A 24,195-nucleotide genomic window follows, 5' to 3' on the forward strand; every position below is an offset into this window, starting at 1 on the left:
TGGGGTCCGTGGGTTCGGATTCCAGGCATGCACCTACACACACTGTTCACCAAGCCATGCTGTGGTGGCGTCCCACATACAAAATAGAGGAAGATTGGCACAGATGTTACCTCAGGGCCAATCTTCCTCACCAAAAAAAAAAAAAAAAAGATCAGAGTAATAGATCAATTCAATATAATTGTTGCATATTTATACCATATATCAATTTTCTGTGGATGTTACTAGAATTTCCAAAAATATATGTAGAATCTACCAGATTTGCTCCTCCAAAGTTGGTATTAATGGTATGATCAGCCAGTCCAAAAATAAAAAGTCTATGTAGCTCATAAAAAATAAATTAAAAGGCCTCTTTTAGTTAGTCATTTATTTACTCCAGCAGGATGCAGAAAGCAAAAACTTGCATATAAACTTAAATACGTCTATGAAATTTACACTTCCATATTTGTCATTATCTTAGGGGCAAAACAATTCCTACCACAAGGCCCTCTCAGTTTCTGAAATAAGGGTTGTTCACAGTTTGCCTGTGCTAATGAAAATCTGATGAGATTAAGATACATAGCAAATTAGTTTTGCAATTTTAAAATCTGAAATGGTAATTGTATTTTGTTACAAAATAAGCAATTATTTCTTAATTTGCTATAAGTTCCAATTTAATATAACTACCTGTTGAGAAATGCTTTCATTTTAGTAACTAAAAGTACCAAGTTTGATGGTTTTGTTTGATTCAATATATATAAACCTATGTCAACATTTCCACACTAATGTTTAGTCTCATTATTAGCTGGGTACAAATTATAAGGATTACTATGTTTCTTTAAAATCACTTATTTTCCAATGTCATTAAAATATACTTTGCACCCAATTTAACACAAAAACATTTTATTTAAAATAAAAGAATTTTAATACATAAGCCCCCCGCCCTTAAGCATCCTTATCTTTTAGAGACACATACTGAAATATTTATTTGCATTTGAAATACGGCATCTTGGATTTACTTCAAAATAATCTGAGAGGGAGGAAAGTGGTGGAGACACAGACAAAACAGATTGACCATGAGGTGACAGTTGCCACTTGGATGATTTGTTCATGGGAAGTTCATTATATTATTCTGCCTACTTTCATATACTTAATTTTTGCCCTTATAAAAACTCAAAAACAATCTAAAAGACACTAACCTACTAGCAAAATAACTAAGTATGACGGCACATGTAAATAGTCAATGCCATTACTTCCTAACACAATCAACTTAACTGAGTGAATGAATGCAAGCCTCATGGGCATAGAAACCTTGCTGGTCTTGGGGGCCTGCCCAGTGGCCAAAGCGCTTAAGTGCACGAGCTCCACTGCGGTGGCCCGGCGTTTGCCGGTTTGGATCCCGGGCGTGCACCAATGCACCACTTGTCAGGCCATGCTGTGGCGGTGTCCCATATAAAGCAGAGGAAGATGGGCACAGATGTTGGCCCAGGGTCAGTCTTCCTCAGCAAAAAGAGGAGGATTGGCAGATGTCAGCTCAGGGCTGATCTTCCTCGCAAAAAAAAAAAAAAAAGAAAGCAAGCAAGCTTGCTGGTCTTATTCACTGCTCTATTCCCAGCACCTGGCACATAGTAAGCACCACATACACTAGATATATTCTGCTTGGCTGTCTCAATTTCATATTACTTTTGGCGTCACATGTTTTTTACTGGAAAAGTATCACAAAACCACATCTAACTAAAGCACTCTATTACATAGACTAGTAAAATTTTGCTTTCATAAGCTTTAGGTTTCCTCACTCTGATCCCTCAGATTTTGTGACATGCATTTTTATTGTAGCACCTATTGCTTTAATTCACTCACTGAATTTTCAATGAAATATTGGTGTTTCTGGGTCATTTCAATGGCTTTTAGGAACAATGGGTCAAATATTTGAAACTGCAATTGCCCCCAGAAAATGAGGATATATTGTTACAGAATGTAACCAAGAACTGATCATCTCTCTCTGGAAATAGTGGCAACAAAAAGAAAGTTATGTTCTTGCAATTCTGTCAGCCAAGAAAGTAAAATACCTCCTAGGGCAGCTCTCCACAAAGGAACATTACTAAATCAAAACGCAGTAAATGAACACTAAAGATTTTGCATTTCATGTATGCAATTTTCACATTAAAAAAAAAAACTGTAAAAAAACATTGCACTTTAGCTAATGAGATGCATGCTTAATTAATAAAGTGCACTGTTGTCCACAGTTTACTTTGAAACATATCCAAAAATTAGGTAGATTATAAAGTGAATGGATGAAGGACAGAGAGAAGGATAAATATATGATAAAGCAAGTTTAGTAAAATGTTAATAGCTGAATCTAAGTGGTGAGTAAATGGGTGCTCACTATAAAATTCTTTCAATTTTGCTGTATGTTTGAAAACCTTCATAATAAAATATTGGGAAAAGTTGTACTTACATGGGTAAATTTACATGAATAGTGACTACATAAAACAATAAGAAAATGTGGGGCATAAATAGAATAGGAATTAAAATATGCATGTGAACATTTCAAATAAAAGTGTTTCATGAAATAAGGGTGAGAAGAAAAGGAATATTTCCACATTAACACATTTTAAACAGTATTATATGGAATGTGTACATAATTGAATTGCTAAGTTAAGTAGGCTTGACTATTTTAAGTTGGATAAGAGAAAGATTTCTGGATTATATTTTGGGTGCATTTATATTTGAGTATATATGGAACAGATATATGTCTCATATTTCCTACAAGGCCTCATAAATTAAAATAAATCATGTTCTAAATTCACTAAAGAATTTATTTTTGATTGGCTAAACTCTCTAGGAAAGAGAAAAAACTAATGACAAGAATTGTAGAAACATTCTACTATCCCAAGGAAATAAACATTGTATTTATATATTCAACTACCCAAGGAAATAAACATTGTATTTAGTAGTTATATAACTACTAAATTCTAAAACCTAATTATGTAATCCATTTAACTGAATGTGATAGAAAAATTTAAAAGATTAAAGTGTTGCTGTTCTTGACATCTCTACCCTCAATCTTTACAATTCTCACTGTGACCAAGATTAGAAGATCTTTTACTTACTGTGTATTCGTTAATGGAACAGAAAAAGAAGGCAGGTAGAAGCAGACAGGACGGCTTCAGGCCCAGCTATATTACAACAGCCAGAACATAAGCTGCTAGTGTTTTGATCCTAATTTCCAAACTTTACACCCGGGATCCAAACACGCACTGACGCACCACTTGTCAAGCCATGCTGTGGTGGCGTCCCATATAAAGTAGAGGAAGATGGGCACAGATGTTAGCCCAGGGCCAATCTCCCTCAGCAAAAAGAGCAAGATTGGCAACAGATGTTAGCTCAGGGTTTATCTTCCTCACAAAAAATAAATAAAGAAGGGCCTTATAGACATCTAGAAACTAAATGTAGATAGTCTGTGATAACCAATTTCCTCCCAATAGAGGAATATTTCTGCGTACATACAGATTCTCTGTAGTGTACCTCTTTGGGCTTTAGTCTCCTACCTATCTACCCAAGTTTAAGACCAAATAAAAATTTATGCAAAAGCACCTTATAAAAGTAACTCCTTACTGATAACAGAAGTAATTTTAAAAGTGTTAAAGTAGGGGCCGGCCCAGTGGCACAGCAGTTAAGTTTGTGCGTTCTGCTTCGGCGGCTGGGGGTTCACTGGTTTGGATCCTGGGCACGGATCTACTCACTGCTCATGGAGCCATGCTGAGGCAGTGCCCCCCATGAAAGAACTAGAAGGACCTAGAACTAGGATATACAACTATGTACTGGGAGAGAAGAAAGGAAGGCTTTTGCCGAGCTAGGAATGTTCAGTTTCTTGATCTGGGTGATAATTACACAGAGTGATTAACTTGTGAAAATCTATCCAGGAGTAAGTTTATGATTTGTACACTTTTTTTGTATGTATGTCATACCTCAATAAAAACTTGATTTAAAATTTTGAGAAGGCAGAATATTATTTTTTTCTAAATATGAAACTTCAGTTAATCCTTTAAAAAGTGAGAACCCGCTATCATTAGTTCTTGGGATAGAGAAAGGTAATGTTTTATTTTTTGGTTCTGTTTTCTAATAGAAAAGCAATTTTACTGCATTTCTGTTTTTTTCTTACTTCTCCCTTTGCCTCATTCACTCCCAATTCTGCTACAACAGAAATGCATTTGAGGAACTATTGAATATGATATAAAGGATGACATGAAGGGGGTACTTGAGAAGGTACCTACTACACTAGTATGACCTCATTAATAAAAGCAACTATTTTGTGATAGCTTTGATATCCTGGCTTTGATAAACCTGGAAAGGCAATTGGATACATACATCTTGTTGTGGATATTAAATTAAATTAAATTTGAGTATTGGAAAGCTTATCCTCAATGTACAACTTGACAAAATTTACCAATTGTTATTTTAACTTTTTTTTTTTTTGAGGAAGATTGGCCCTGAGCTAACATCTGTTGCCAATCCTCCTCTTTTTTTCTTTTTTCTCCCCAAAGCCCCCAGTACATAGTTGTATATCCTAGTTGTAGGTCCTTCTAATTCTTCCATGTGGGGTGCTGCCTCAGCATGGCTTGATAAGCAGTGAGTAGATCCTTGCCCAGGATCCAAACCAGTGAACCCCCAGCCGCCGAAGCAGAACGCACAAACTTAACCGCTGTGCCACTGGGCCGGCCCCTATTTTAACACTTTTAAAATTACTTCTGTTATCAGTAAGGAGTTACTTTTATAAGGTGCTTTTGCATAAATTTTTATTTGGTCTTAAACTTGGGTAGATAGGTAGGAGACTAAAGCCCAAAGAGGTACACTACAGAGAATCTGTATGTATGCAGAAATATTCCTCTATTGGGAGGAAATTGGTTATCACAGACTATCCACACTTCTAGATGTCTATAAGGCCCTTTTTTATTTATTTACTTTTTGTGAGGAAGATAAGCCCTGAGCTAACATCTGTTGCCAATCTTGCTCTTTTTGCTGAGGAAGACTGGCCCTGGGCTAACATCTGTGCCCATCTTCCTCTACTTTATATGGGACGCCACCACAGCATGGCTTGACAAGTGGTGCGTCAGTGCGTGTTTGGATCCCGGGCGTAAAGTTTGTAAAGTTTGGAAATTAGGATCAAAACACTAGCAGCTTATGTTCTGGCTGTTGTAATATAGCTGAGCCTGAAGCCGTCCCGTCTGCTTCTACCTGCCTTCTTTTTCTGTTCCATTAACGAATGCATGTTTTGAAACTTTATATAAAAGGAAACATACAGAATATACTCTTGTGCCTTGCTTCTTTCTTTCAGTATTGTTTGTGAGGTTCATACATGTTGCTGCATTTCGCAGCTGTCCATTCATTCTCATTGCTGTATAATTGCACAATTAATTTATTCACTCTACTGTTAGACATTCGGATTGTTGCCAGTATGGAGCTCTTATGAATAATGCTGCTTGTGACCATTCTTGAACATGTCAATACGATATACCAATATAGTTTTTTAAATAACATCAGACAATCTCTGCTTTGTAAAGCAAATATTTTAAAACTTTTAACAAGCTGTGTTTTTATTAGATCCAAAGTCAGAAATTAGAATTTTATTGATTTACATTTCTGGTTCTAGTGTCACTTATCAAACACGTTAATCCAAGGATTCAGTGGGTCCATAAAAAGTGAAATGAATATAAAATCACTTTTTCACCTAAATGTAGGCAACAAACAACACAATAGCAATAGCGGTATCTGTGGCTTCATCACTAACAGAAATCACAGATATTTTTATATCATGTCACAGCTGCTGTAGATATCTCAAAATATCATTTACACTCATCACTACTTTGAAAATATAGCAATGAAACCCCCACCTCTAGCTCTTAATATTTAATGACCTACTAAAATACTATATATTACTACATCACAAATTTGGTTTTTAATAGTTTGATAATTATATTCAAATATAACTGGTCTCTTTAAATTCTGTATATTTTATAGTTTAAAAAAAAATGCTATTCTGAGAAGAGAGCCATAGGCTTCACCAGACCGCTAAAGGGATCCAGGGCACAAAAGAGGTTAAGAACCTACGCTTTATTTAACTACAATGTAGGTGTAACATAGAAGGCAAAGGGATAATTAACAAGAGCCATTAAAAGGACATAATATACTGAGGGGAAGGAAAGACTTTAAATTACTAACCAAAATAAGGCCAAGTTCACCAGAAAAAATGTATTTGAGTCTTGAGAAGGGAGGATGTGGGAATACAGAAGGATTTACAAACTAGGAGAGGTTGACTGGGGGACAGAGAGACCAATGTAATGGAATTAAAAGAAGAAAAAGGAAAGGAATGAACCTGTACAAGGTCTGGGGATAATCTGTGCTCTCAAAAGAAGAAAAGCAAAGTAGGCTCCGCCCCTTCTAGGAGGAACCAAGTAGCCAGAGAATTTAAGAAAGTGAGGTTTACCTTTAGGCTGTTAGAGACGATTGAGTACATCTAGGCTGATTTTAAGGGCAATTGTGGTAATAAACATTCTCTCTCTATCTGTTTACCACTGATGAAATTATCTTAAAAAGGAAAAGAGCCTCTCTCACACATTTACACACACACAAATGGTATAAAATGAAAATATCTGAGTTTGTTTAGATTTTACTACAATATCCTCCTGCACTGAGGATTTTTATCACCTGTCATCTTTACCCCAACACTTGTCATCATCAGCGACTTCAGTGTTTTGTCTACAATCTGTATTTCTTACCTCTGCATATAAGAATCACCTGATGAATTTTTAAACAACACTGATGTCCAGATCCTACCCACAGAGATTATGACTTAATTATCTGGGATGAAGCTCATACATTGGTATTTAAGAGCTCTCTAGGTGCTTTTAATGTATGGCAAAGATTGAGAGCCTCTAATCTAAATCATTGATCCAAAAATCTAGCCTCCAAGTTTTTTTGATGTCAACTCCAATAACCTTCACCCACCCTCTTTTCCTACCACCAGATACTGGACTTTAATCACTCAGAACTGTTCCATCTTGGCAACTCTACCCTCCAAAATACCCATTGCCTATCTTTCTGCAATACCCTGATCTTCAATCTCACTAGGCCTTACCTATCCCTCAACCCCTCACTTCTTTCAATCCACTGTCCCTCTCACAGCCTTACTCCCTTTCTTAAACAGTCCACATCACGTAATATATTACCCCAATAATTCTCTGGTCAGAACCTTCAATATCTTTACCTCCCTCGGTCCACCATTCATCTTGCAATCTTAAGTCAAAAGAACAACTTGCTTTCTCCACTCCTAAACTGGGCTACTTAGGTAATAAAGCACACAATCCCGCAGACTGGTGTCCTGATAAAATGTACAGTGCACAAGCTTACTGGCCCTCAGCAAGTCTTTTTAAACATCTCTGGTCAGGAGATACCTAAATGGCTACTCCAAAACTTCAGTGCTGGCCTCAAGCCTCCCTCCACCTCCTCAACTTTCAGTAGATGTTCTTGCCACCTCTTACTTCAGGGAAAAACAAAGGCTATTAGATATGAACTTTCTCAAACCCATTCTCACGCAAACAATGACCTAACTAGAGATCTGGAGGGTCCTTCTTATTGGTCTTTATGACACTAATATAACTGATTATCCCCATCTTAAAACTCACTCTTCTCCAGCTTGTTTAAACCAGCTCTCTTGCCTAGCAATAGCCTCCTGGCAGGTCTCCCTGCTTCCAGTCTTAACAGTTCTTTAAGCCAACCTCCACTGCAGTATGTTCTATGATATAATACCATGCATACATAATGCAAAATGGTGTAATAAAGGTTTTATAGCATAACTTTTTCCATGATTTATCATGAGTATTTCCCATTGTTGTCTGAAATTACGTTTCTCTATATAAACACCTGCCTACATTTTATGGCTTCTAAAACATTCTACTAGGTTCTATAAATGTTATACTATTCACCACTGAGAATTGTTTCGAAGATTAGGAAGTTTATATACAAAACTCCTCACTTATAGTAAGCAGGTACTAGTTAAATGTAAAATTACAATAAATTACCATTTAAAGTAAGTCATCTCTTGGGCCGGCCCCGTGGCTTAGCAGTTAAGTGCACGCACTCCACTGCTGGCTGCCCGGGTTCGGATCCCGGGGGCGCACCAACGCACCGCTTCTCCGGCCATGCTGAGGCCGTGTCCCACATACAGCAACTAAGAAGGATGTGCAGCTATGACATACAACTATCTACTGGGGCTTTGGGGGAAAAAAATAAATAAATAAAAATCATAAAAAAAAAAAATAAAGTAAGTCATCTCCTCTCTGAATATACCTTATATTACAATTTGGAGCCATGTAAATGTGTTACATTAAAAAAAAACCTAACTAGAAAAGAAAAAAAAGGCAATCCCTCAAAATTGAAAACAAACACAAACCCAACTATATATCCAGTTGGTGGCATAACCACACGGGAAATTCTTTTAGGCATCTTTGAAATACAAATTCCCAATGGGATATATCCTTGGGCAGGTGGGGGTCCTACAAAATAATTTTTTTTAAAAAGTCATCCCTTTTCGTCTGGGAAGATGAGCCGAGGAGTCACCAGCCAGGGCGCAACTGACCTCTGTCCCCAGCTGTTAGAGTTCACCAGCACCCTCATCAGGGACCACCAGGCGATAGGAAGCATCGACCAGCAGAGGCGACCCCTGACTTCCTCTGCCAGCGGAGAAGCCAGAGGCTCTTGGGAGGCTGGTGCCATGGAGCATTTAGAAGAAATTGTCCAGGATTAATACCAATGTTCTGTTATTAATCATGTGGACATAAAAGCTTCCTATTCACGCTTATTCTTAGCAAGCTTCCAGGCAATGTCCTGCTGCCCGTCTGCAGACCACCCTTGAGTAGCAGGGACTAAATAGCAATAATGGCCAGAATAAAAGTAGGGTGAACTGCTTAAAAAAAAAAAAGTCATCCCAGGGCCGGCCTGGTGGCATAGTGGTTGGGTCCACGCGCTCTGCTTTTGTCGGCCTGGGGTTCACAGGTTCGGATCCTGGGCGTGGACCTACATACCACTCATCAGGCCACACTGTGGCAGGTGTCCCATGTATAAAATAGAGGAAAATAGGCATAGATGTTAGCTCAGGGCCAATCTTCCTCAGCAAAAAACAGGAAGATGGGCAACAGATGTTAGCTCAGGACTAATCTTCCTCAGGAAAAAAAAAAAAGTCACCCCTTTTCCCATCCCTGTATTAGACCTACATCATGTTTATCTGTATCACTTGTTTGTTGTTCTAGGTAACTATAAAATAATTTTATCAAGTTGAAAAAAATTTAAAAATTGAAATTTTGATTAGAACATAAAGTCTATAAATTAACCTGGCAAGAAATGACATACAGTATTAATTTGGCTTGCTCATTCTGAAATATGGTAGGCCTCTTCATTTTTTCCATGTTAAATCATTTTAGATCAGCCCCAACCTAAGCTGTAACCAAAGCCAAATGACAACCCTGAAGATGACATCACCCATCTAAATGGGTTGTAGGATTTACTTGAAATATGTAAGTAAAAAACAACTAACATACAAACAAGTATTTGTGCCCTTTGATGGTGTATAATGAATCCATAATATATCCACATACCATCACCACGAGCCCAATCCCCTGGTGCTTGGAATGGGCCTATGCAAAAGTTTAAGACTGACGACTTCTTTTTTTTTTTTTAATTTTTATTTATTTATTTTTTCCCCCAAAGCCCCAGTAGATAGTTGTATGTCATGGTTGCACATCCTTCTAGTTGCTATATGTGGGATGCCGCCTCAGCATGGCCGGAGAAGCGGTGCGTTGGTGCGCGCCCGGGATCCAAACCCGGGCCGCCAGCAGCGGAGTGCGCGCACTTAACCACTAAGCCACGGGGCCAGCCCAAGACTGACGACTTCTTGACCTTCCCCAAACCATCCCTTAGGTCTCTACATAGGATTTTGGGGCAAGAGTTCATACATTCATTCAATAAACACTGAGCTCCTCCTATGTGCCAGGTACTAGATATGGTGCTGGGAATATAATAATGAGCAAAACAGCAAGCTCCTTGAGAACACAAAAGGCCTGGTTCAAAATTCCCAATTCCCAGAGCAACAAAGAGACAAGTGGTAGGACAGCATACCAGAAGCTGCCTGCCTGCCCCTGAGCCGCCCTTTAGAATTTCATATATCCAATTTGCAAACATTTGTAGGAATACAGAAAAATAGGTGAGTAGGTGCTCAAACACATCTTTGTTAACTGAGGGTCTGGCCTTTATCAAACCTCAAGTTTTCTTTATAGATTAAATTCAATATAAACTCTCCATTTTAGAAATTTAAACAAGAAATATAAAATATAGATTTTCTACATAAATAAAATGTTGCCTTTTATTTTTAAACTTTTAACTTTTAAAAATACACTTGGTCTATCTATATTTCAACATAGACTGGTAAATTTTTGGCACCTGAAGATTTTAAGAGGCCTAGCTTTGGTGTACCAAATTCACTTAGACCCTAGGTTTTGAATTATTCTACATGCAGGAGCAACTTACACTGGGGTGGCTTCGAGGAGGTACTCGTTCTCTTGGAAGTCTTTCATAGTCATACCGTCCCTCAGACCACATTTCATTTCTTCTATAAGCCACTAAAGAAGAAAAAAGAAACCGAAGAATTACGGTTTTTATGTATTAAGCAGTAACAGAGCAGATAAGGAAGGAGTAAATGATTACTTTCCAACACAAATATTTTCCAGAGATATTTAAGGAAAAAAAATGTAAGTGACCAAAAGTGAAAAAGAATGATTAAAGCAATCCATCCAAACAATTTTGAAATTTTCTTTTTAAAAAAATATAATAGAAAGCCCCACCTTCCTTCTATTTCCAAAGCTATTTAGAGCTTCAAAGAGCTTGTTCCCATCAATTGTGGCAGGAAGAGCCATAAGACCACAAACATTTCTTCATTCTCATATAGTAGAAATAAAAAAATATTCATTTTAATGAATAGTTGAAAAGGCTGATCAGCAATGCTACTCCTATCTCCTGGTGGATGGTTTATATAACATTACTTTTTTGCTTTTCTACATTCTCAGAGCTTACATCTTCTCTCTATATGTTCAATGAAGTGGTTTTTTTTTTCTTTTTTGTGAAGAAGATCAGCCCTGAGCTGAGGAAGATTGGCCCTGAGCTAACATCCGTGCCCATCTTCCTCTACTTTATATGGGATGCCGCCACAGCATGGCTTGACAAGCAGTGCGTCGGTGCGTGCCCGGGATCCGAACCTTCGAACCCCCGGCCACGGCAGCAGAGTGTGCATGCTTAACTGCTTGCACCACCAGGCCGGTCCCTCAATGAAGTGGTTTTAACTGAAAAAAATGTTATGCAATCTTGTAAAAACACACTCAACAAACCCTGAAACAAACCACTCTTGATTTTATTTTTAATGCTATAAATTTATTTTAATGCAAAGACACTCTCACAAAATTTGAAATTAAAAGTTCTGTCAGCAGTTTTCATGTTTGAGATGCAGAGAGGCTTCCTATTTTGACTGAGAGCCACCATATTCTGGGTAGAGTGATAATGCACTGCATTACAGAGTCCAGATGGAAAGAGTCTGTGAACAGGCAGAAGACAAGATAAGCAAGGCAAACGAGAGAGAAGATGAGAATAGGGTGCAGGAAACAGCCCAAAGGTCATTTATATGAAATAGTGGTACAGCAGATCAAAGGTTGGCTAACTGTTTTATAAAGAACCGGACAAATATTTTTGGCCTTGTAGGTCACAGGTCTTTGTGACAACTACTCAATTCTGCTGTTACAGTATAAGAGCAGCCATGGGTAATATATATAAATATACGAGCGTGGCCACGTTCCAATAAAATATTATTTACAAAAACAGGCAGGTAGCCCACAGGCAGTAGGCCTGATCCCTGGAGTAAATGACAAATGGATAACAGGGCAGAACCAGAAGAGAGTGAAGTAATCATGGAGCAGGTTCTGAGCCAAGAACTGTGAACCATCCTGAAGTGCAGGAGGATGATCATGAGCAAGAAGTGAAAATGGGACAGGTACTGAGTTAGGGCCTTTTAGTACACAGAAAATAGGGCACTAAGCGCAGATGCATAGTCCACAGATCTGTGAAGCAGAAAGATATTTCAGAGAAGATATATGTCAAAAGATTTTTGGTGGCTCTTTATGATGCAATACTAAGAGGGAAACGTGGATGGACATCCCATTTTGGCAGCATAGAAACTAACAGTTTAGGCTGGTTTAAGCTAAAGAAAAAATAAAGGCTAGAAGAAAAGAGCAATAGTTTTTGACACTATCTTAGTACAAGCAATCTTAATCTTCCCCGTAAAAACAAGCCTATGATATTCTCTAACACAAAAAAAAAAACAATAAAAGGAACTAACCAAAGATGCCTAGAGAAATATTAATTTAAGTCACAAACTAGCTTTTAACATTATGCATAAATCAACATGAATTCTAAGTCTACAATCAGACATCATTAACAATGTTATTTCAAAGTAACCAGTCTTTTAGGTATAAGAATTGACGGAAGCTTGAAAGGAAAAGAAATTATCAACATTACTCCTCCTCTCCTACCTTTACTGAACCCACCAAAGGTTTCAGTCTAAAGAATGAGTTAGATTTAATTCTACTTAAGATACAGTACAGAGAAATAGTAACAGCAACAAATTGAAATCAAATCACAGGAAAAAATGAACAACCCAAAAGAAAAATGGACATATGAAGACAGTTGAGAAAAAAGGAAATACAATGGCTCAATCTGCTGAAAAGATGCTCAACTTTCTTCAAAATAAAGAAGGTAAAAACTAAAAGTATAATAGAGTATTAATTTTCACACAAAGCTCTGCAAAAATCAAACTGCTTTGATAAGAGTAAGGAGAGCAACGCTCTCATACATTGATGAACAAAGTATCATTTGCTACAGTCTGGGAACAATTTGGCAACATCTATTAAAAACGTTAAATGAGGGGCCGGCCCAGTGGTGTAGTGGTTAAGTTCGCGCGCTCAGCTTCAGCAGCCCTGGGTTTGCAGGTTGGGATCCCGGGCGCAGACTGACGCACCACTTGTCAAGCCACGCTGTGGCAGGCGTCTCATATAAAGTAGAGGCGGATGGGCGTGGATGTTAGTTCAGGGCTAATCTTCCTCACAAAAAAAAGAAAAATGTTAAATGCACATATGTTTAACCCGGTAATTCTACTTCTATGTATATTCGCACATGTGCACAGCAAAGATTGAAAGCAATCTAAAATGTCCATCACAAGGGTACAGATTAAATAAGTGCGTACATTCATATAAAGAAATATTACTCAAACCATTTCAAAAAAAAGTAAGCCCATATATAACAACAGAGAAAGATTGCCAAGACGCATTGCTAAGTAAAAAACAGTAAAGGGCAGATTAATATGTAGAATATGCTGCCATTTTGGAAAATAAAAAAGCAGGATATGAATATATACACATATGCACAGACTACTGGGAGTATAAGCAAAAGCATGTACCAGGGCCTGCCTCTGGGAAGAACTGGGAGGCTGGAGTATAAGAGTATATTTTCACTGCATAATGTTTTATATATCCTATTATCTATTATAAAAATAAACAACTGTTTTTAAAGGTCCTGAAAATCATCCAATAAGCATAACATGGCAAGTAATGGCAAAAATTATGAATATAAACTAATAAGTTAAAGTAGAACATAAGTAAAAATAAGATTTTGTTAATTACTGAGAAAAAATAAATTACAAGAGTTCTATAGAAATACTATATAGTTTCTTAACTAGATATAACACTAAAATATTGAAATTTACTGGCTTCTCACAAAAAAACGTAAGAGTAACTACTATACTACTTACTTGAGTCCTTTCAGGAATCAAATTTAAAGTTTTCAACAATCTCCTGCAGGAGGGGGGAAAAATACAGACATAAGGATTTGTGTCTGTATAAACCAACCAATGGAGAAAGATAATTAAACCCTCAATATCTGTATAAATAAAACTCTCAAAATAAAAAATGATGAGCATTAATATGCCAAACTCCCTTCAAACTCACCACCAAAAACAGAAGATATTATTTTGACCACCAGAGGCCACCCAAGTTTCATAAGAACAACAAAATTTTGTTATGAGAATTCTAGTCCTAATTTTGCCAGCTGAGAGCTGGGCAAGGCATCTCTTATCTTCATCTCTGAAAGGACTGCACTAGATGTTGAAGGTCATTTTAATCTAGAATATTAAGAACACCAGCTTTAAAATAGCTCACATATTTAAAAAAAAAAAACAAACTCTGGCATCCTCAGTCTGGAAATCCCTACGGTTTTAAATTGACAATAAATGATTCCATGTTTAAAAGTAATCCCCAGGGGGCTGGCCCGGTGGCTTAGTGGTTAAATGCACGCGCTCCGCCATTGGCGGGCCCGGGTTCGGATCCCGCCGAAGAGAAGCGCACCGCTTCTCCGGCCACCCTGAGGCCACATCCCACATACAGCAACTAGAAGGATGTGCAACTATGACATACAACTATCTACTGGGGCTTTGGGGAAGAAAAAAAGGAGGAGGATTGGCAATAGATGATAGCTCAGAGCCGGTCTTCCTCAGCAAAAAGAGGAGGATTAGCACGGATGTTAGCTCAGGGCTGATCTCCCTCACAAAAAAAAAAAAAAAGTAATCCCGGGTCGGCCCCGTGGCTTAGCGGTTAAGTGCGTGCGCTCCGCTGCTGGCCGCGGGGGTTGGATCCCGGGCACGCACCGACATACCGCTTCTCCGGCCACGCTGAGGCCGTGTCCCACATACAGCAACTAGAAGGATGTGCAACTATGACATACAACTATCTACTGGGGCTTTGGGGGAAAAATAAATAAATAAAATTATTAAAAAAAAAAGTAATCCCAAAATCAAGGCAACAATCATCAACTCGTCAAAGAATATTAAATTTATTAGGTAAAAATTTGATGGAGAACATTTTAATGACTTCCTCCCAAAATAAAGTTCACTGAACAAGCTTAGGTAAAATGGAAAAAAACGGGCAATGTGCAATCCATGATGAAAACTGTAAATATATGACATATTCTTACCTTAAAAAAAAAAGTGCATCTAAATCTACTCAAGTCAGTAGCTCTACCTACACTTCACATGAAATGCAAAGGACAGATGAGTGGCTCTACTGGAAAGATTAGGCTCACCTAACTGATGCACAGAGATTTTGTGAAGTGTCTCACTAGCTGAGCGCAGAAATAAGACTGTATTTATAGTCTTAAATTTATAGGTCAGTCCTGACCAAGTTGCCTTTTTCAGCCTGGCAGTTTGGGAGAAGAATAACAGAATTTTATTCAATTACCTCCAAGTATTTCTACTTTAATTAATCAATTCACAATCTATAGAAGCTAAAAAAAAAAAAAGTAAAAGTATATAACTTTGATGAAAACCTAACCATTGGAAACAAAGCAGCTAGAACAAGGCAAAAAATAGAAATATAATCATGTAGGAATTCAAAATAGGATTATCTAGAATATACATCATCAAGAGGCAAGAGACAAACTAAATTCATTTGTGGAAGAGCTAAATATGAACAAATGAATCAAAGAGCTAAACCCAGAAATACTTCAACAAATGGAAGCAGAAAAAAACCTAAGTAAAAGTAAATTTATCTGACAGGGAGTTATCATTTAATGGGTATGTTGTTTCAGTTTGGGAAGATGAAAAGTGTTGGATGGTGGTGATGGTAGCACAACACCGTGAATGTACTTACTATCATTGAATTTGCACACTTAAAAATGGTTAAAATGCGGGCCGGCTCCGTGGCTTGGCGGTTAAGTGCATGCGCTGTGATGCTGGCGGCCCGGGTTCGGATCCCGGGCGCGCCCCGAGGCACCACTTCTCCGTCCAACCCGAGGCCGAGTCCCATGTACAGCAACTAGAAGGATGTGAACCTATGACATACAACTATCTACTGGGGCTTTGCGGGGAAAAAATGAATAAATAAAATCTTTAAAAAAAAAAAATGGTTAAAATGGTAAATTTTATGTATATTTTACCACAATAAAAAAATTTTAAAAAGGAAACATGAATTTATCTGGCAACAAACTCCCAACTGAATTTGCTGAATGTAACAATCACTTCTGCAGGGCATCAATCTATTCAACTTAATTTCTACTGGAAACAAACTGCATCAATGAAACAGCTAGACACTGCACTACTGTTACCACAATTTCAACTCCTACAGTTAATCCTGTAACAGTTTTGCATACTTGACTCCATACCTGACTCCATGCCCCAATGGAGTAGTCATCTTACAGGAAGCTATAGAAATCACAGTTTCAGATAAAAATGTTTAGTAAATAAAGTAAATAAATTCTCTTTACCTTAAAAAGTTGACAATTTTTAAAGATCTTAAAAATTTTAATTACTGTACATATAGTGAAAATTTTTATAAAAGGAAATTAGTTTCCTTTACAAATAGTTAAATTGCTTAAGTGTCTATAATACAGTGATCAATTATTTCATTTTTTAAGTTATACCTTACTGGTGAGTATACTAAAATATTACTATCTTTACAGAACCTGCAGGTATTTAGTTTTTAAATGTACTCTTACCATACCTATACTGCTTTTACAAAACAGCAATATAAAAATATAATGCTTTGTTATCTAAATTACTATATATTTTCAGAATAAAGAATATAAAAGAACACAATATAATGGTAAAATTATTTTGAATAGAGCTTGATGTAGCAAAATAATTAGCACCCACTAGTACGAAACACCCCACAAAATCAAACAGCACTGGTGAGGCCCATGTCAAATTATTAAACTTCTTTCATCCTTAAAAAATCGATATAGGGCCGGCCCCGTGGCTTAGCGGTTAAGTGCGCACGCTCCGCTGCTGGCGGCCCGGGTTCGGATCCCGGGCGCTCACCGACACACCGCTTCTCCGGCCATGCTGAGGCTGCGTCCCACATACAGCAACTAGAAGGATGTGCAGCTATGACATACAACTATCTACTGGGACTTTCGGGGAAAAAATAAATAAATAAATTATAAAAAAAAAATCTATATAATTGGGGAAGGCAGGAAAATAAACAGAAGACTCCATATGCAACCTTGTACTGTTAGTAAAACAAAACTGAAGACAGACTGATGATTAAGTACAAAAGAAAAGAAAGAATATTGGGCTGTAAAGAAATGGGTCTTAAGCTGGATCTTGAATTAAGACAACAGGAAAGGGAAAAGGTATTAGAGGAGATGATAATGAAAAGTACTGTAGGGTAACTAGGGCAGAGAATATTCTAATATCACCTTAAATTCAAATAACACCTTGTAATTTTCAAAGGATTTTAAAACAGCTGATGAGCACAGCAACTTTCTGATTAGCAGCACATGTTGTTTATGACAATATCCAGATGTAGGAAATTGACCCATCCCGCAACCAGAAGCCAATCAGCTAAATTTAAACAAAGGTGCTCTGATTCCCAGTGAAATGATCATGTTACTTACAGGCATCATCATTTCACTAATTTCTTCCCACCAGTGGAGTCTCAGAAGTACTCCAGTAAAGTTCTCTGATATGAAAACTGAAGAATACAACTGGAAAACAGAAGGACCCTCTACCTCACAATTAGGCAGAGAACCAAATTAGAATTCAGCGTGGAGAATGTAAGCTTCACTTAGAAGTTTGCTAATAACTGGTTCTAAATTATAAAAATCTCATTATTTTATGCCATACTCAAACAAGAGAGTTTGTTTAATATACCATCATGGTATGTTTAATTCCAGAAAGAAATAAGCCTTTCTTAGAGCACTCCATTGAGCTACCCAACCATTGTTATGGTAACTCCAATTGAAAGCTAAGAAGATAGGGAGAACTTGAATTCTCAGCGAGGGTAGCCTGGAAATTGAGAAAACAAAGATACAGGCAATATTCTTCTGTCAAGCCACTCACACTTTGAATCCACAGGCAAGCTGACAGAGAAAGATCTTTCATTTCATCCAAACTGGTTATGGTAGCAGCTCAGACTATAGAGTAACGCTGCACATGGTGATAAATAGCTTTCCCTCCTCCTCAAACTCATTCCTTTCATTCTTTGTATTCTTTCAATAACTATTTTGATAGCCAACCATGGTTAGTGAATAGAAAGGTCACATTTGACCTCATACTTTAGATGAGCAATAGGTCTTTGCACTGGCAATTCCCCACCTAGAATGCTTTTCTCTGGGTATCCATCTGCCTGGTTAACTTCTTCACCCTTCAACCTCACCTTCTTAATGTCACCTATCTACCAGATCCCCCAATCTTGCTATTTTTCTCATAGCACTAATCATCTAAGATACTATATAATTTACATTTGATGCGTATTATTGGTCCCTCGCTGCTACGAATATGAACTATATGAAAGCAGGAATTTCCATGTTGTTTACTGACTAATATTAAGCACCTAGAACAATTTGCACAACTTATATTCTCAGTATTCATGGAATTAATTTATTAATGTCAGTAATACACTCCCTCTAGATAAATGATTTCCACATCTCCACTTCCATCTTGACTCCTTTCAAGAGGATGTCTCACAGACACCTCCAACTCAACACACCAAAACAATTCTTCACACTTCTCAGAAACATGCTTCATCTCCTGTCTTCCTCACTTTGGTCAATGACACTACCAGGTACCCAAAGGCCCAAATCAGAAACCTGAGTCATACAAGACCCAAAATTTCTCATATCTAACTAGTATTCACTAAATCCAGTTATTTCTATCACCACAACATATAAAGCACAGCTGTTGACACTTCCCTCTCCCTGCTACCAATGTCTTTGTTCAGATGTTCTTAATTTAGCCATTGGACTCCCCAATAGTAAAACACTGGGCTCCCTGCTTCTCCCCACCCTGCAAACTGTAGCCATAGTGTTCATTCTGATCAGACACCTGATTTGAAAGTCTCACTGGTTCCCCATAACCTAAAGAAAAAGGTTTATTTATGACCTTGCTCCTACCTTTCCAGCTTCACCTCCTACCACTTCCCCAACGGTCTCCATAACCTCCACATATCAAACTACTTACTTTTCTGCAAGTGTGCCACTGTTTCTCACCATCACACCTTGGCACACTTTTCTTCTGCCTAGAATATCTTTCTTCTACTTATCTGCCTATACCTTCTACTCTTCCTTCAGGATTCAGCTCAAATGTCAGCTTTTCTGATATTCTCCAGAAAGAATAAAGTTGTTCCTTCTTTGGGCCTCTTAAAGCACCCTGCTATAATAGTACTATATAACATCATATTCAATTTACTTTTCTTCCTCTCTTCCCTCCCAAACTAAACACCACTGCAAAGGCAATGACTACACGTGTACCTCTCTTACTCCTGTTGCTCAGCAGAGTCAAGGTATTTATTAAATATTGGCCAAATAAACACGTTATTCATACAATCATCACACACACCATTTTGGGGAATCTAAATATTAGTTTGTACCTTTTAATTATCCAGAAAACTTCCAATGAGCACTATTAGATTATGGCTCCTGTCACACTTCTTATGACACTAATGCCACTTCATTTTTGAGCAAAAGGTACCAATGAGAATCTTTTAGCTCTAGCACCTAAAGCAGTGATTCTCAACCCTGGCTGTACATTAGAATCATCCAAGGAGCTTTAAAAAATACCAACACCTAGGCCTTGTCCTCTGAAATCCCTATATAATTGGCCTGTGGGGGAACCCTGACACTTTTTTAAATCTTAAACTCAACTCATCTCAGGATGAGATCCACTGATCCAAAGCAAGGTAAACATACTCCTGACATCCTAAATGGAAACAAGAAGCTTTTAAGGGCTGACTTGAATCTAAAAACTACATAATACAATTTCTATTGGAAAATGTCTAAAATTCTAGACAACTAAATTAAAAAGGAATTTTAGAACATAATTAATTAAGGTCTGTGAAAAAAACTAACAATGACGCCAATTAAAATGGTCAAAATAGAGCAAAGTATCACCTAGAATTAATCATAGTTCAGTGTTCAGGGAGAGATGAATGCAGGAGATGGTAGTTAAGAAAGCCAAGAAAATTTAAATAGAATCTTGAGAGACTGCTTAAATGTGGATGAACAATAGTGAACAGGAGAATCCAAGAAAAGGGAAAAGAATTCAAGAAGACAAAATGTGCATGAGAAAGATGGAACTGACCAATGCAGAGGATTCGCATTGCAAAGGAGTGGGAAACAAGCCGGCACGGGTATTCAACAAGCTTTCATTTCCTCCCCTGAAGTAGATATTACCTCTCCCATTCCAGATAAAACATGGAGGCTCTGAAAAAGCTCAAAGCCCAGAGCCAAACAGAGCCTGGAATCAGACTCAGGCCTGCATGACTTTAAAGCCCAAGCCCTTTCCATCATATCACATTGCTTCACAAAGGAAACAGGCAAGGACAAAGAGAACAAATTTAAGGGCAGTAAATGGTACAACAAAGCAAATAAACTAGAGGAGGAGCTCACTGCAGGCTTTTAAGCCTAGAAATAAAGTGAGGGAAAAAATGTCATTCTAGAAAATTAACCCTGGCAGTATACAAAATGGATTAAAGAAGAAAGAGACTGGAGAAAAGGAGACCACTGATTGCTTCATAATGAACCACATAACTTAGTATTCTAAAGTACTGCATTCTCTACTAGGTTCACAAGTTACTTGACTTTTCAATGCTCTAAGGATACTTCTTTTAAAGGTTTCCCTAATTTCTTTCTTTTTTTGGCAGGGGCGGGGGGGGGGGGGGGGCGCGTGGGGGGTGGGATTTGCCCTGAGCTAACACCTGTTGCCAATCTTCCTCTTTTTTTTTTCATCCCCAAAGCCCCAGTACATAGTTGTATATTCTAGTTGTAAGTCCCTCTAGTTCTTCTATGTGAGCCACCGCCACAGCATGGCTACTGACAGACGAGTGGTGTGGTTCCACGCCTGGGAACTGAACCTGGGCTGCCGAAGTGGAGTGCGCCAAACTTTAACCACTAGGCCATCAGGGCTGGCTCAAGGATACTTTTTTTTTTTATAAGACCCATTATACTGTATTAAATACTGTTAAAAAGAAACATGCTCAGGGGCCGGCCTGGTGGCCCAAGCAGTTAAGTGCATGCACTCTGCTTCGGCGGCCCAGGGTTCACAGGTTTGGATCCTGGGTGTGCACCGACACACTGCTTGTCAAGGCACGCTGTGGTGGGATCCCATATAAAGTAGAGGAAGATGGGCATGGATGTTAGCTCAGGCCAATCTTCCTCAGTAAAAAAAAAAAAAAGGAGGATTGGTATCAGATGTTAGCTCAGGGCTGATCTTCCTAATAAAAAAAGAAACACACTCAAAATGGAGTCACTTATGCTAAGCCCCACCAAGACTTAGCCTCTCCCAGGAGTGAAATTTTAAACCAATCAGTCCAGAATTTCCTAATCAACACTAGGGAGGTAATCTGCCTGACAAGACCCCCTGCCTTCCCTTAAGGGAGGTGATCTTGTCTGAAATCCACTCTTTTCACTTCTTTGTCCCACTCTCTTTTTGCCTATAAAAATCCTCCTGTTGTACAACTCCTCAGAGTTCCCTTCTACTTGCTAGATGGGATCCTGCCCTATTCATGAATTGCTGAATAACGCCAATTAGATCTTTAAATTTACTGGGTTCACTTTTTCTTTAACAACACTTAGTAGGAGATTCTTGATTGTTCATTGTAAGTGATCAAGTAACAAATTATACATGTAGACAAAAATATCAGATATTTGCCTAGGTATAATATTTACAAATCTAAATCTTATTTCACATCTGGATGGAGATTATGGCCTCCTTCCAGTCTTTTACTCTCCATTTCACCCTTAAAAAAGGATACTCAATTAACTTTGCTACTACAGCATTCATATCTGAAGTTTCCCTGACCGAGAATCCAAATAGTTTCTTATTAATTAACTCTAACAAATCCAAACTTCTCTACCCTCCATGTGCCCCCTTCTATCATCTCACCTCACCTTCTGTTCTCTCCAAAAGGATCAGTCATGCCAGCTGCCTCACTGTGCCACAAAGGAACACACATTACCGTGGAGTTGTCTGACTTATTTCCCAAACTGGAATACCTCTTTCCATTCTCGCATTCAACTTCCAACCCTCCACCAAGGCCCAACTCAAAATCCAGCACTCTCCATAAAGCCCATTTCTGAACCCTACCACACAAAACAGATTCCAAACGGGTGACTGACTGGCCACAGGCGTCTTGTGTTTGGTCCAGGTTTTTTTTTAAATAAAATTTTATCCCATTGAAAACACTTAAAAACTGGGAGATATCACTTTAGAAAACTGTATTTCCAACTTTTCTTGAAAAAAACTGGATGCTCTGGCCACACTGAGATCATATTCTCATATGGCCACAATCAGCTGTAGCTGAGTAGCAGATGACCCCTTTCCAAAGTCCTTTCATTTTAAGGTCAGGAGATGACGTGGCAACTAACTGCCTGACTTGTGAGACTGTACCTGCAGCAACTGCAGTCATTCAAGAGATACCTAACTGCCTATTAGGCACTGGAATTACAAAAATAAACAAACAAGACAAATGCAGTCCCTCCCCCATAGCCTAACTTAGTAGGAAAGGCAGAGATAAGCAATTAGGATACATGATAAGTGCCATGATGAGGGAAGAGGAGGGCACTTAATAGCACATGGCAAGGATACCTAACTCTGTCTAAGGGAAATTAGGGAATACCCCTCAGAGAAAGCGACAGCTAAACTGAGATCTTTAGCAGTACAAGAATTATCCAGAAAGAGGTAGGGGAGGATTCAGAGAAATTAAATGCCATAGAGCGAGAAAAGAACCTTTCCAAAGACCCTGAGGAGAGAAAAAAGTATTTTGAGGAAGCGAAATCAATTCAATATAGTTAGAGCCATGACTCAACCTTAAACGTAGGTATCTGAGAAAGGGCTCAATTGAAAGAGCTGGAGGGAAAAGCCAGGCGTTAGTTAGGGTCAGGAGACGAAAGAGAATTACCGTAAAGAAGTTGAATATGTAAAAGAGTTTGTTAAGCAAGGAATAGAGATTTCAGAGAGCAGGTGAAATGTGGAAGAAATAGAGGGAGAAGCAGTGATAGCCTAAATCCAGGGAGAGGAAGCACAAAGCAGCAAGGGGATGAGGGGGTAGCATAGAAGACCAAAGGGGCTTACATCTTGGGCGGTAACCAAGGATAACGGGAATGTGAAGCATGGTAGTTTTGGCTGGCCACAAGTTTGCCAAGAGAATTAGTCCCAGCGGTCCCCTGGTGGACGCAGAGGGATTCAGGCCCCTCAAAATTCAGCTGCGCCCTGGCTGGATTGCACGTCCTTCTCTCTAGAAGACATCGGCTTCAGTCTGGATTGATTGTGCAGGCTCCAGGAGAGGCTCTGGGTTCCAGGCTGCTGACACGCAGGCTCCCAGGGAGTGGTTAGAGGCCTGGTCTGTGTGTGCTGGTGGGTAGAAGTTAAGTATAAACTACCTTGCATTATTTTCTGATTTTTCTGTAGGAATGATGGGCCTGTTTACAGCCTCTTAGAGAAAAAGCAGTGTGCCCATGATAGATTTACAGGAAGGGAAAAGGTGCCAAGAAGTTCAACATGTGTTCATACCAATACTCAAGACGAGTCGTTCTGTGAATCCAAGTCTCCTCAAGTTGACCTTGTCTCCCCAACTAGACTGAGATATCCGCCAGAAAAAGGCCTGTTTTACACTTTTTTGTAGCTCTCAACGTGCCTAACACCGAACTGGGTACGTCGAGCACATTCAGTAAATTTACTGACTTCCCAACTGATCTCGGGTCATTGAAGTTACCTAGTTTAGTGCTCTTTCTGCATATTAAGGCGCTAAAGAGAAGCGACCCTATATCTCAGACTCAGTTTCCTTTATTCCAAACTCCACTGCGTCTCTCCACCCTCAACCGCAGGGGCAGAATTGTTGCACGATTCCAATGCAGCGGGAGACTCCAGGTGCCGCCACGGAAAACGCCCGCCCGCTCCCCCCGGGTGTAGCAGCCCGCGCGCCCGTCCCCCTTCGCCTCCTGGAAAACTAAAACGCGCTCACCGACTCTGGCCCGCCGGGAGAACCCGCAACTCCACTCGTCCGCCCGTCGCCGCTCTCTCAGGCCGGCACTTCCGGCGCGCGCAGAGACGTCACAAGAGCGCCCGCCTCTGGGCCCGCC

General features: G+C 38.8%; 1 protein-coding gene across 9 annotated transcripts in view; it reads right to left on the reverse strand.

The window, feature by feature from the left end:
• The window catches only part of PPHLN1 (periphilin 1), a 116,949-nt gene extending 92,783 nt beyond the window's left edge, over window positions 1-24,166 (reverse strand). Inside the window, exons 1-4 of one of the 9 annotated variants that reach the window (XM_087442548.1) lie at window positions 24,078-24,102; window positions 23,189-23,467; window positions 13,880-13,922; window positions 10,558-10,649 (exon numbers count right to left, since the gene is read on the reverse strand). In XM_087442548.1, coding sequence (XP_087298674.1) covers window positions 10,558-10,649; window position 13,880 — 93 coding nt within the window. In that variant the 5' untranslated portion in view covers window positions 13,881-13,922; window positions 23,189-23,467; window positions 24,078-24,102. Of the gene's footprint in view, window positions 1-10,557; window positions 10,650-13,879; window positions 13,923-23,188; window positions 23,468-24,077 lie in introns of all 9 variants that reach the window. The other 8 variants (XM_004428907.3, XM_014786379.2, XM_087442549.1 and 5 more) reach the window with 8 other exon arrangements.
• Between the last annotated feature and the right edge of the window lie 29 nt (window positions 24,167-24,195).

The sequence above is a fragment of the Ceratotherium simum genome, chromosome 17, assembly GCF_057802395.1.
Source record: "Ceratotherium simum simum isolate JZ-2026a chromosome 17, ASM5780239v1, whole genome shotgun sequence".
Lineage (NCBI taxonomy): Eukaryota > Metazoa > Chordata > Mammalia > Perissodactyla > Rhinocerotidae > Ceratotherium > Ceratotherium simum.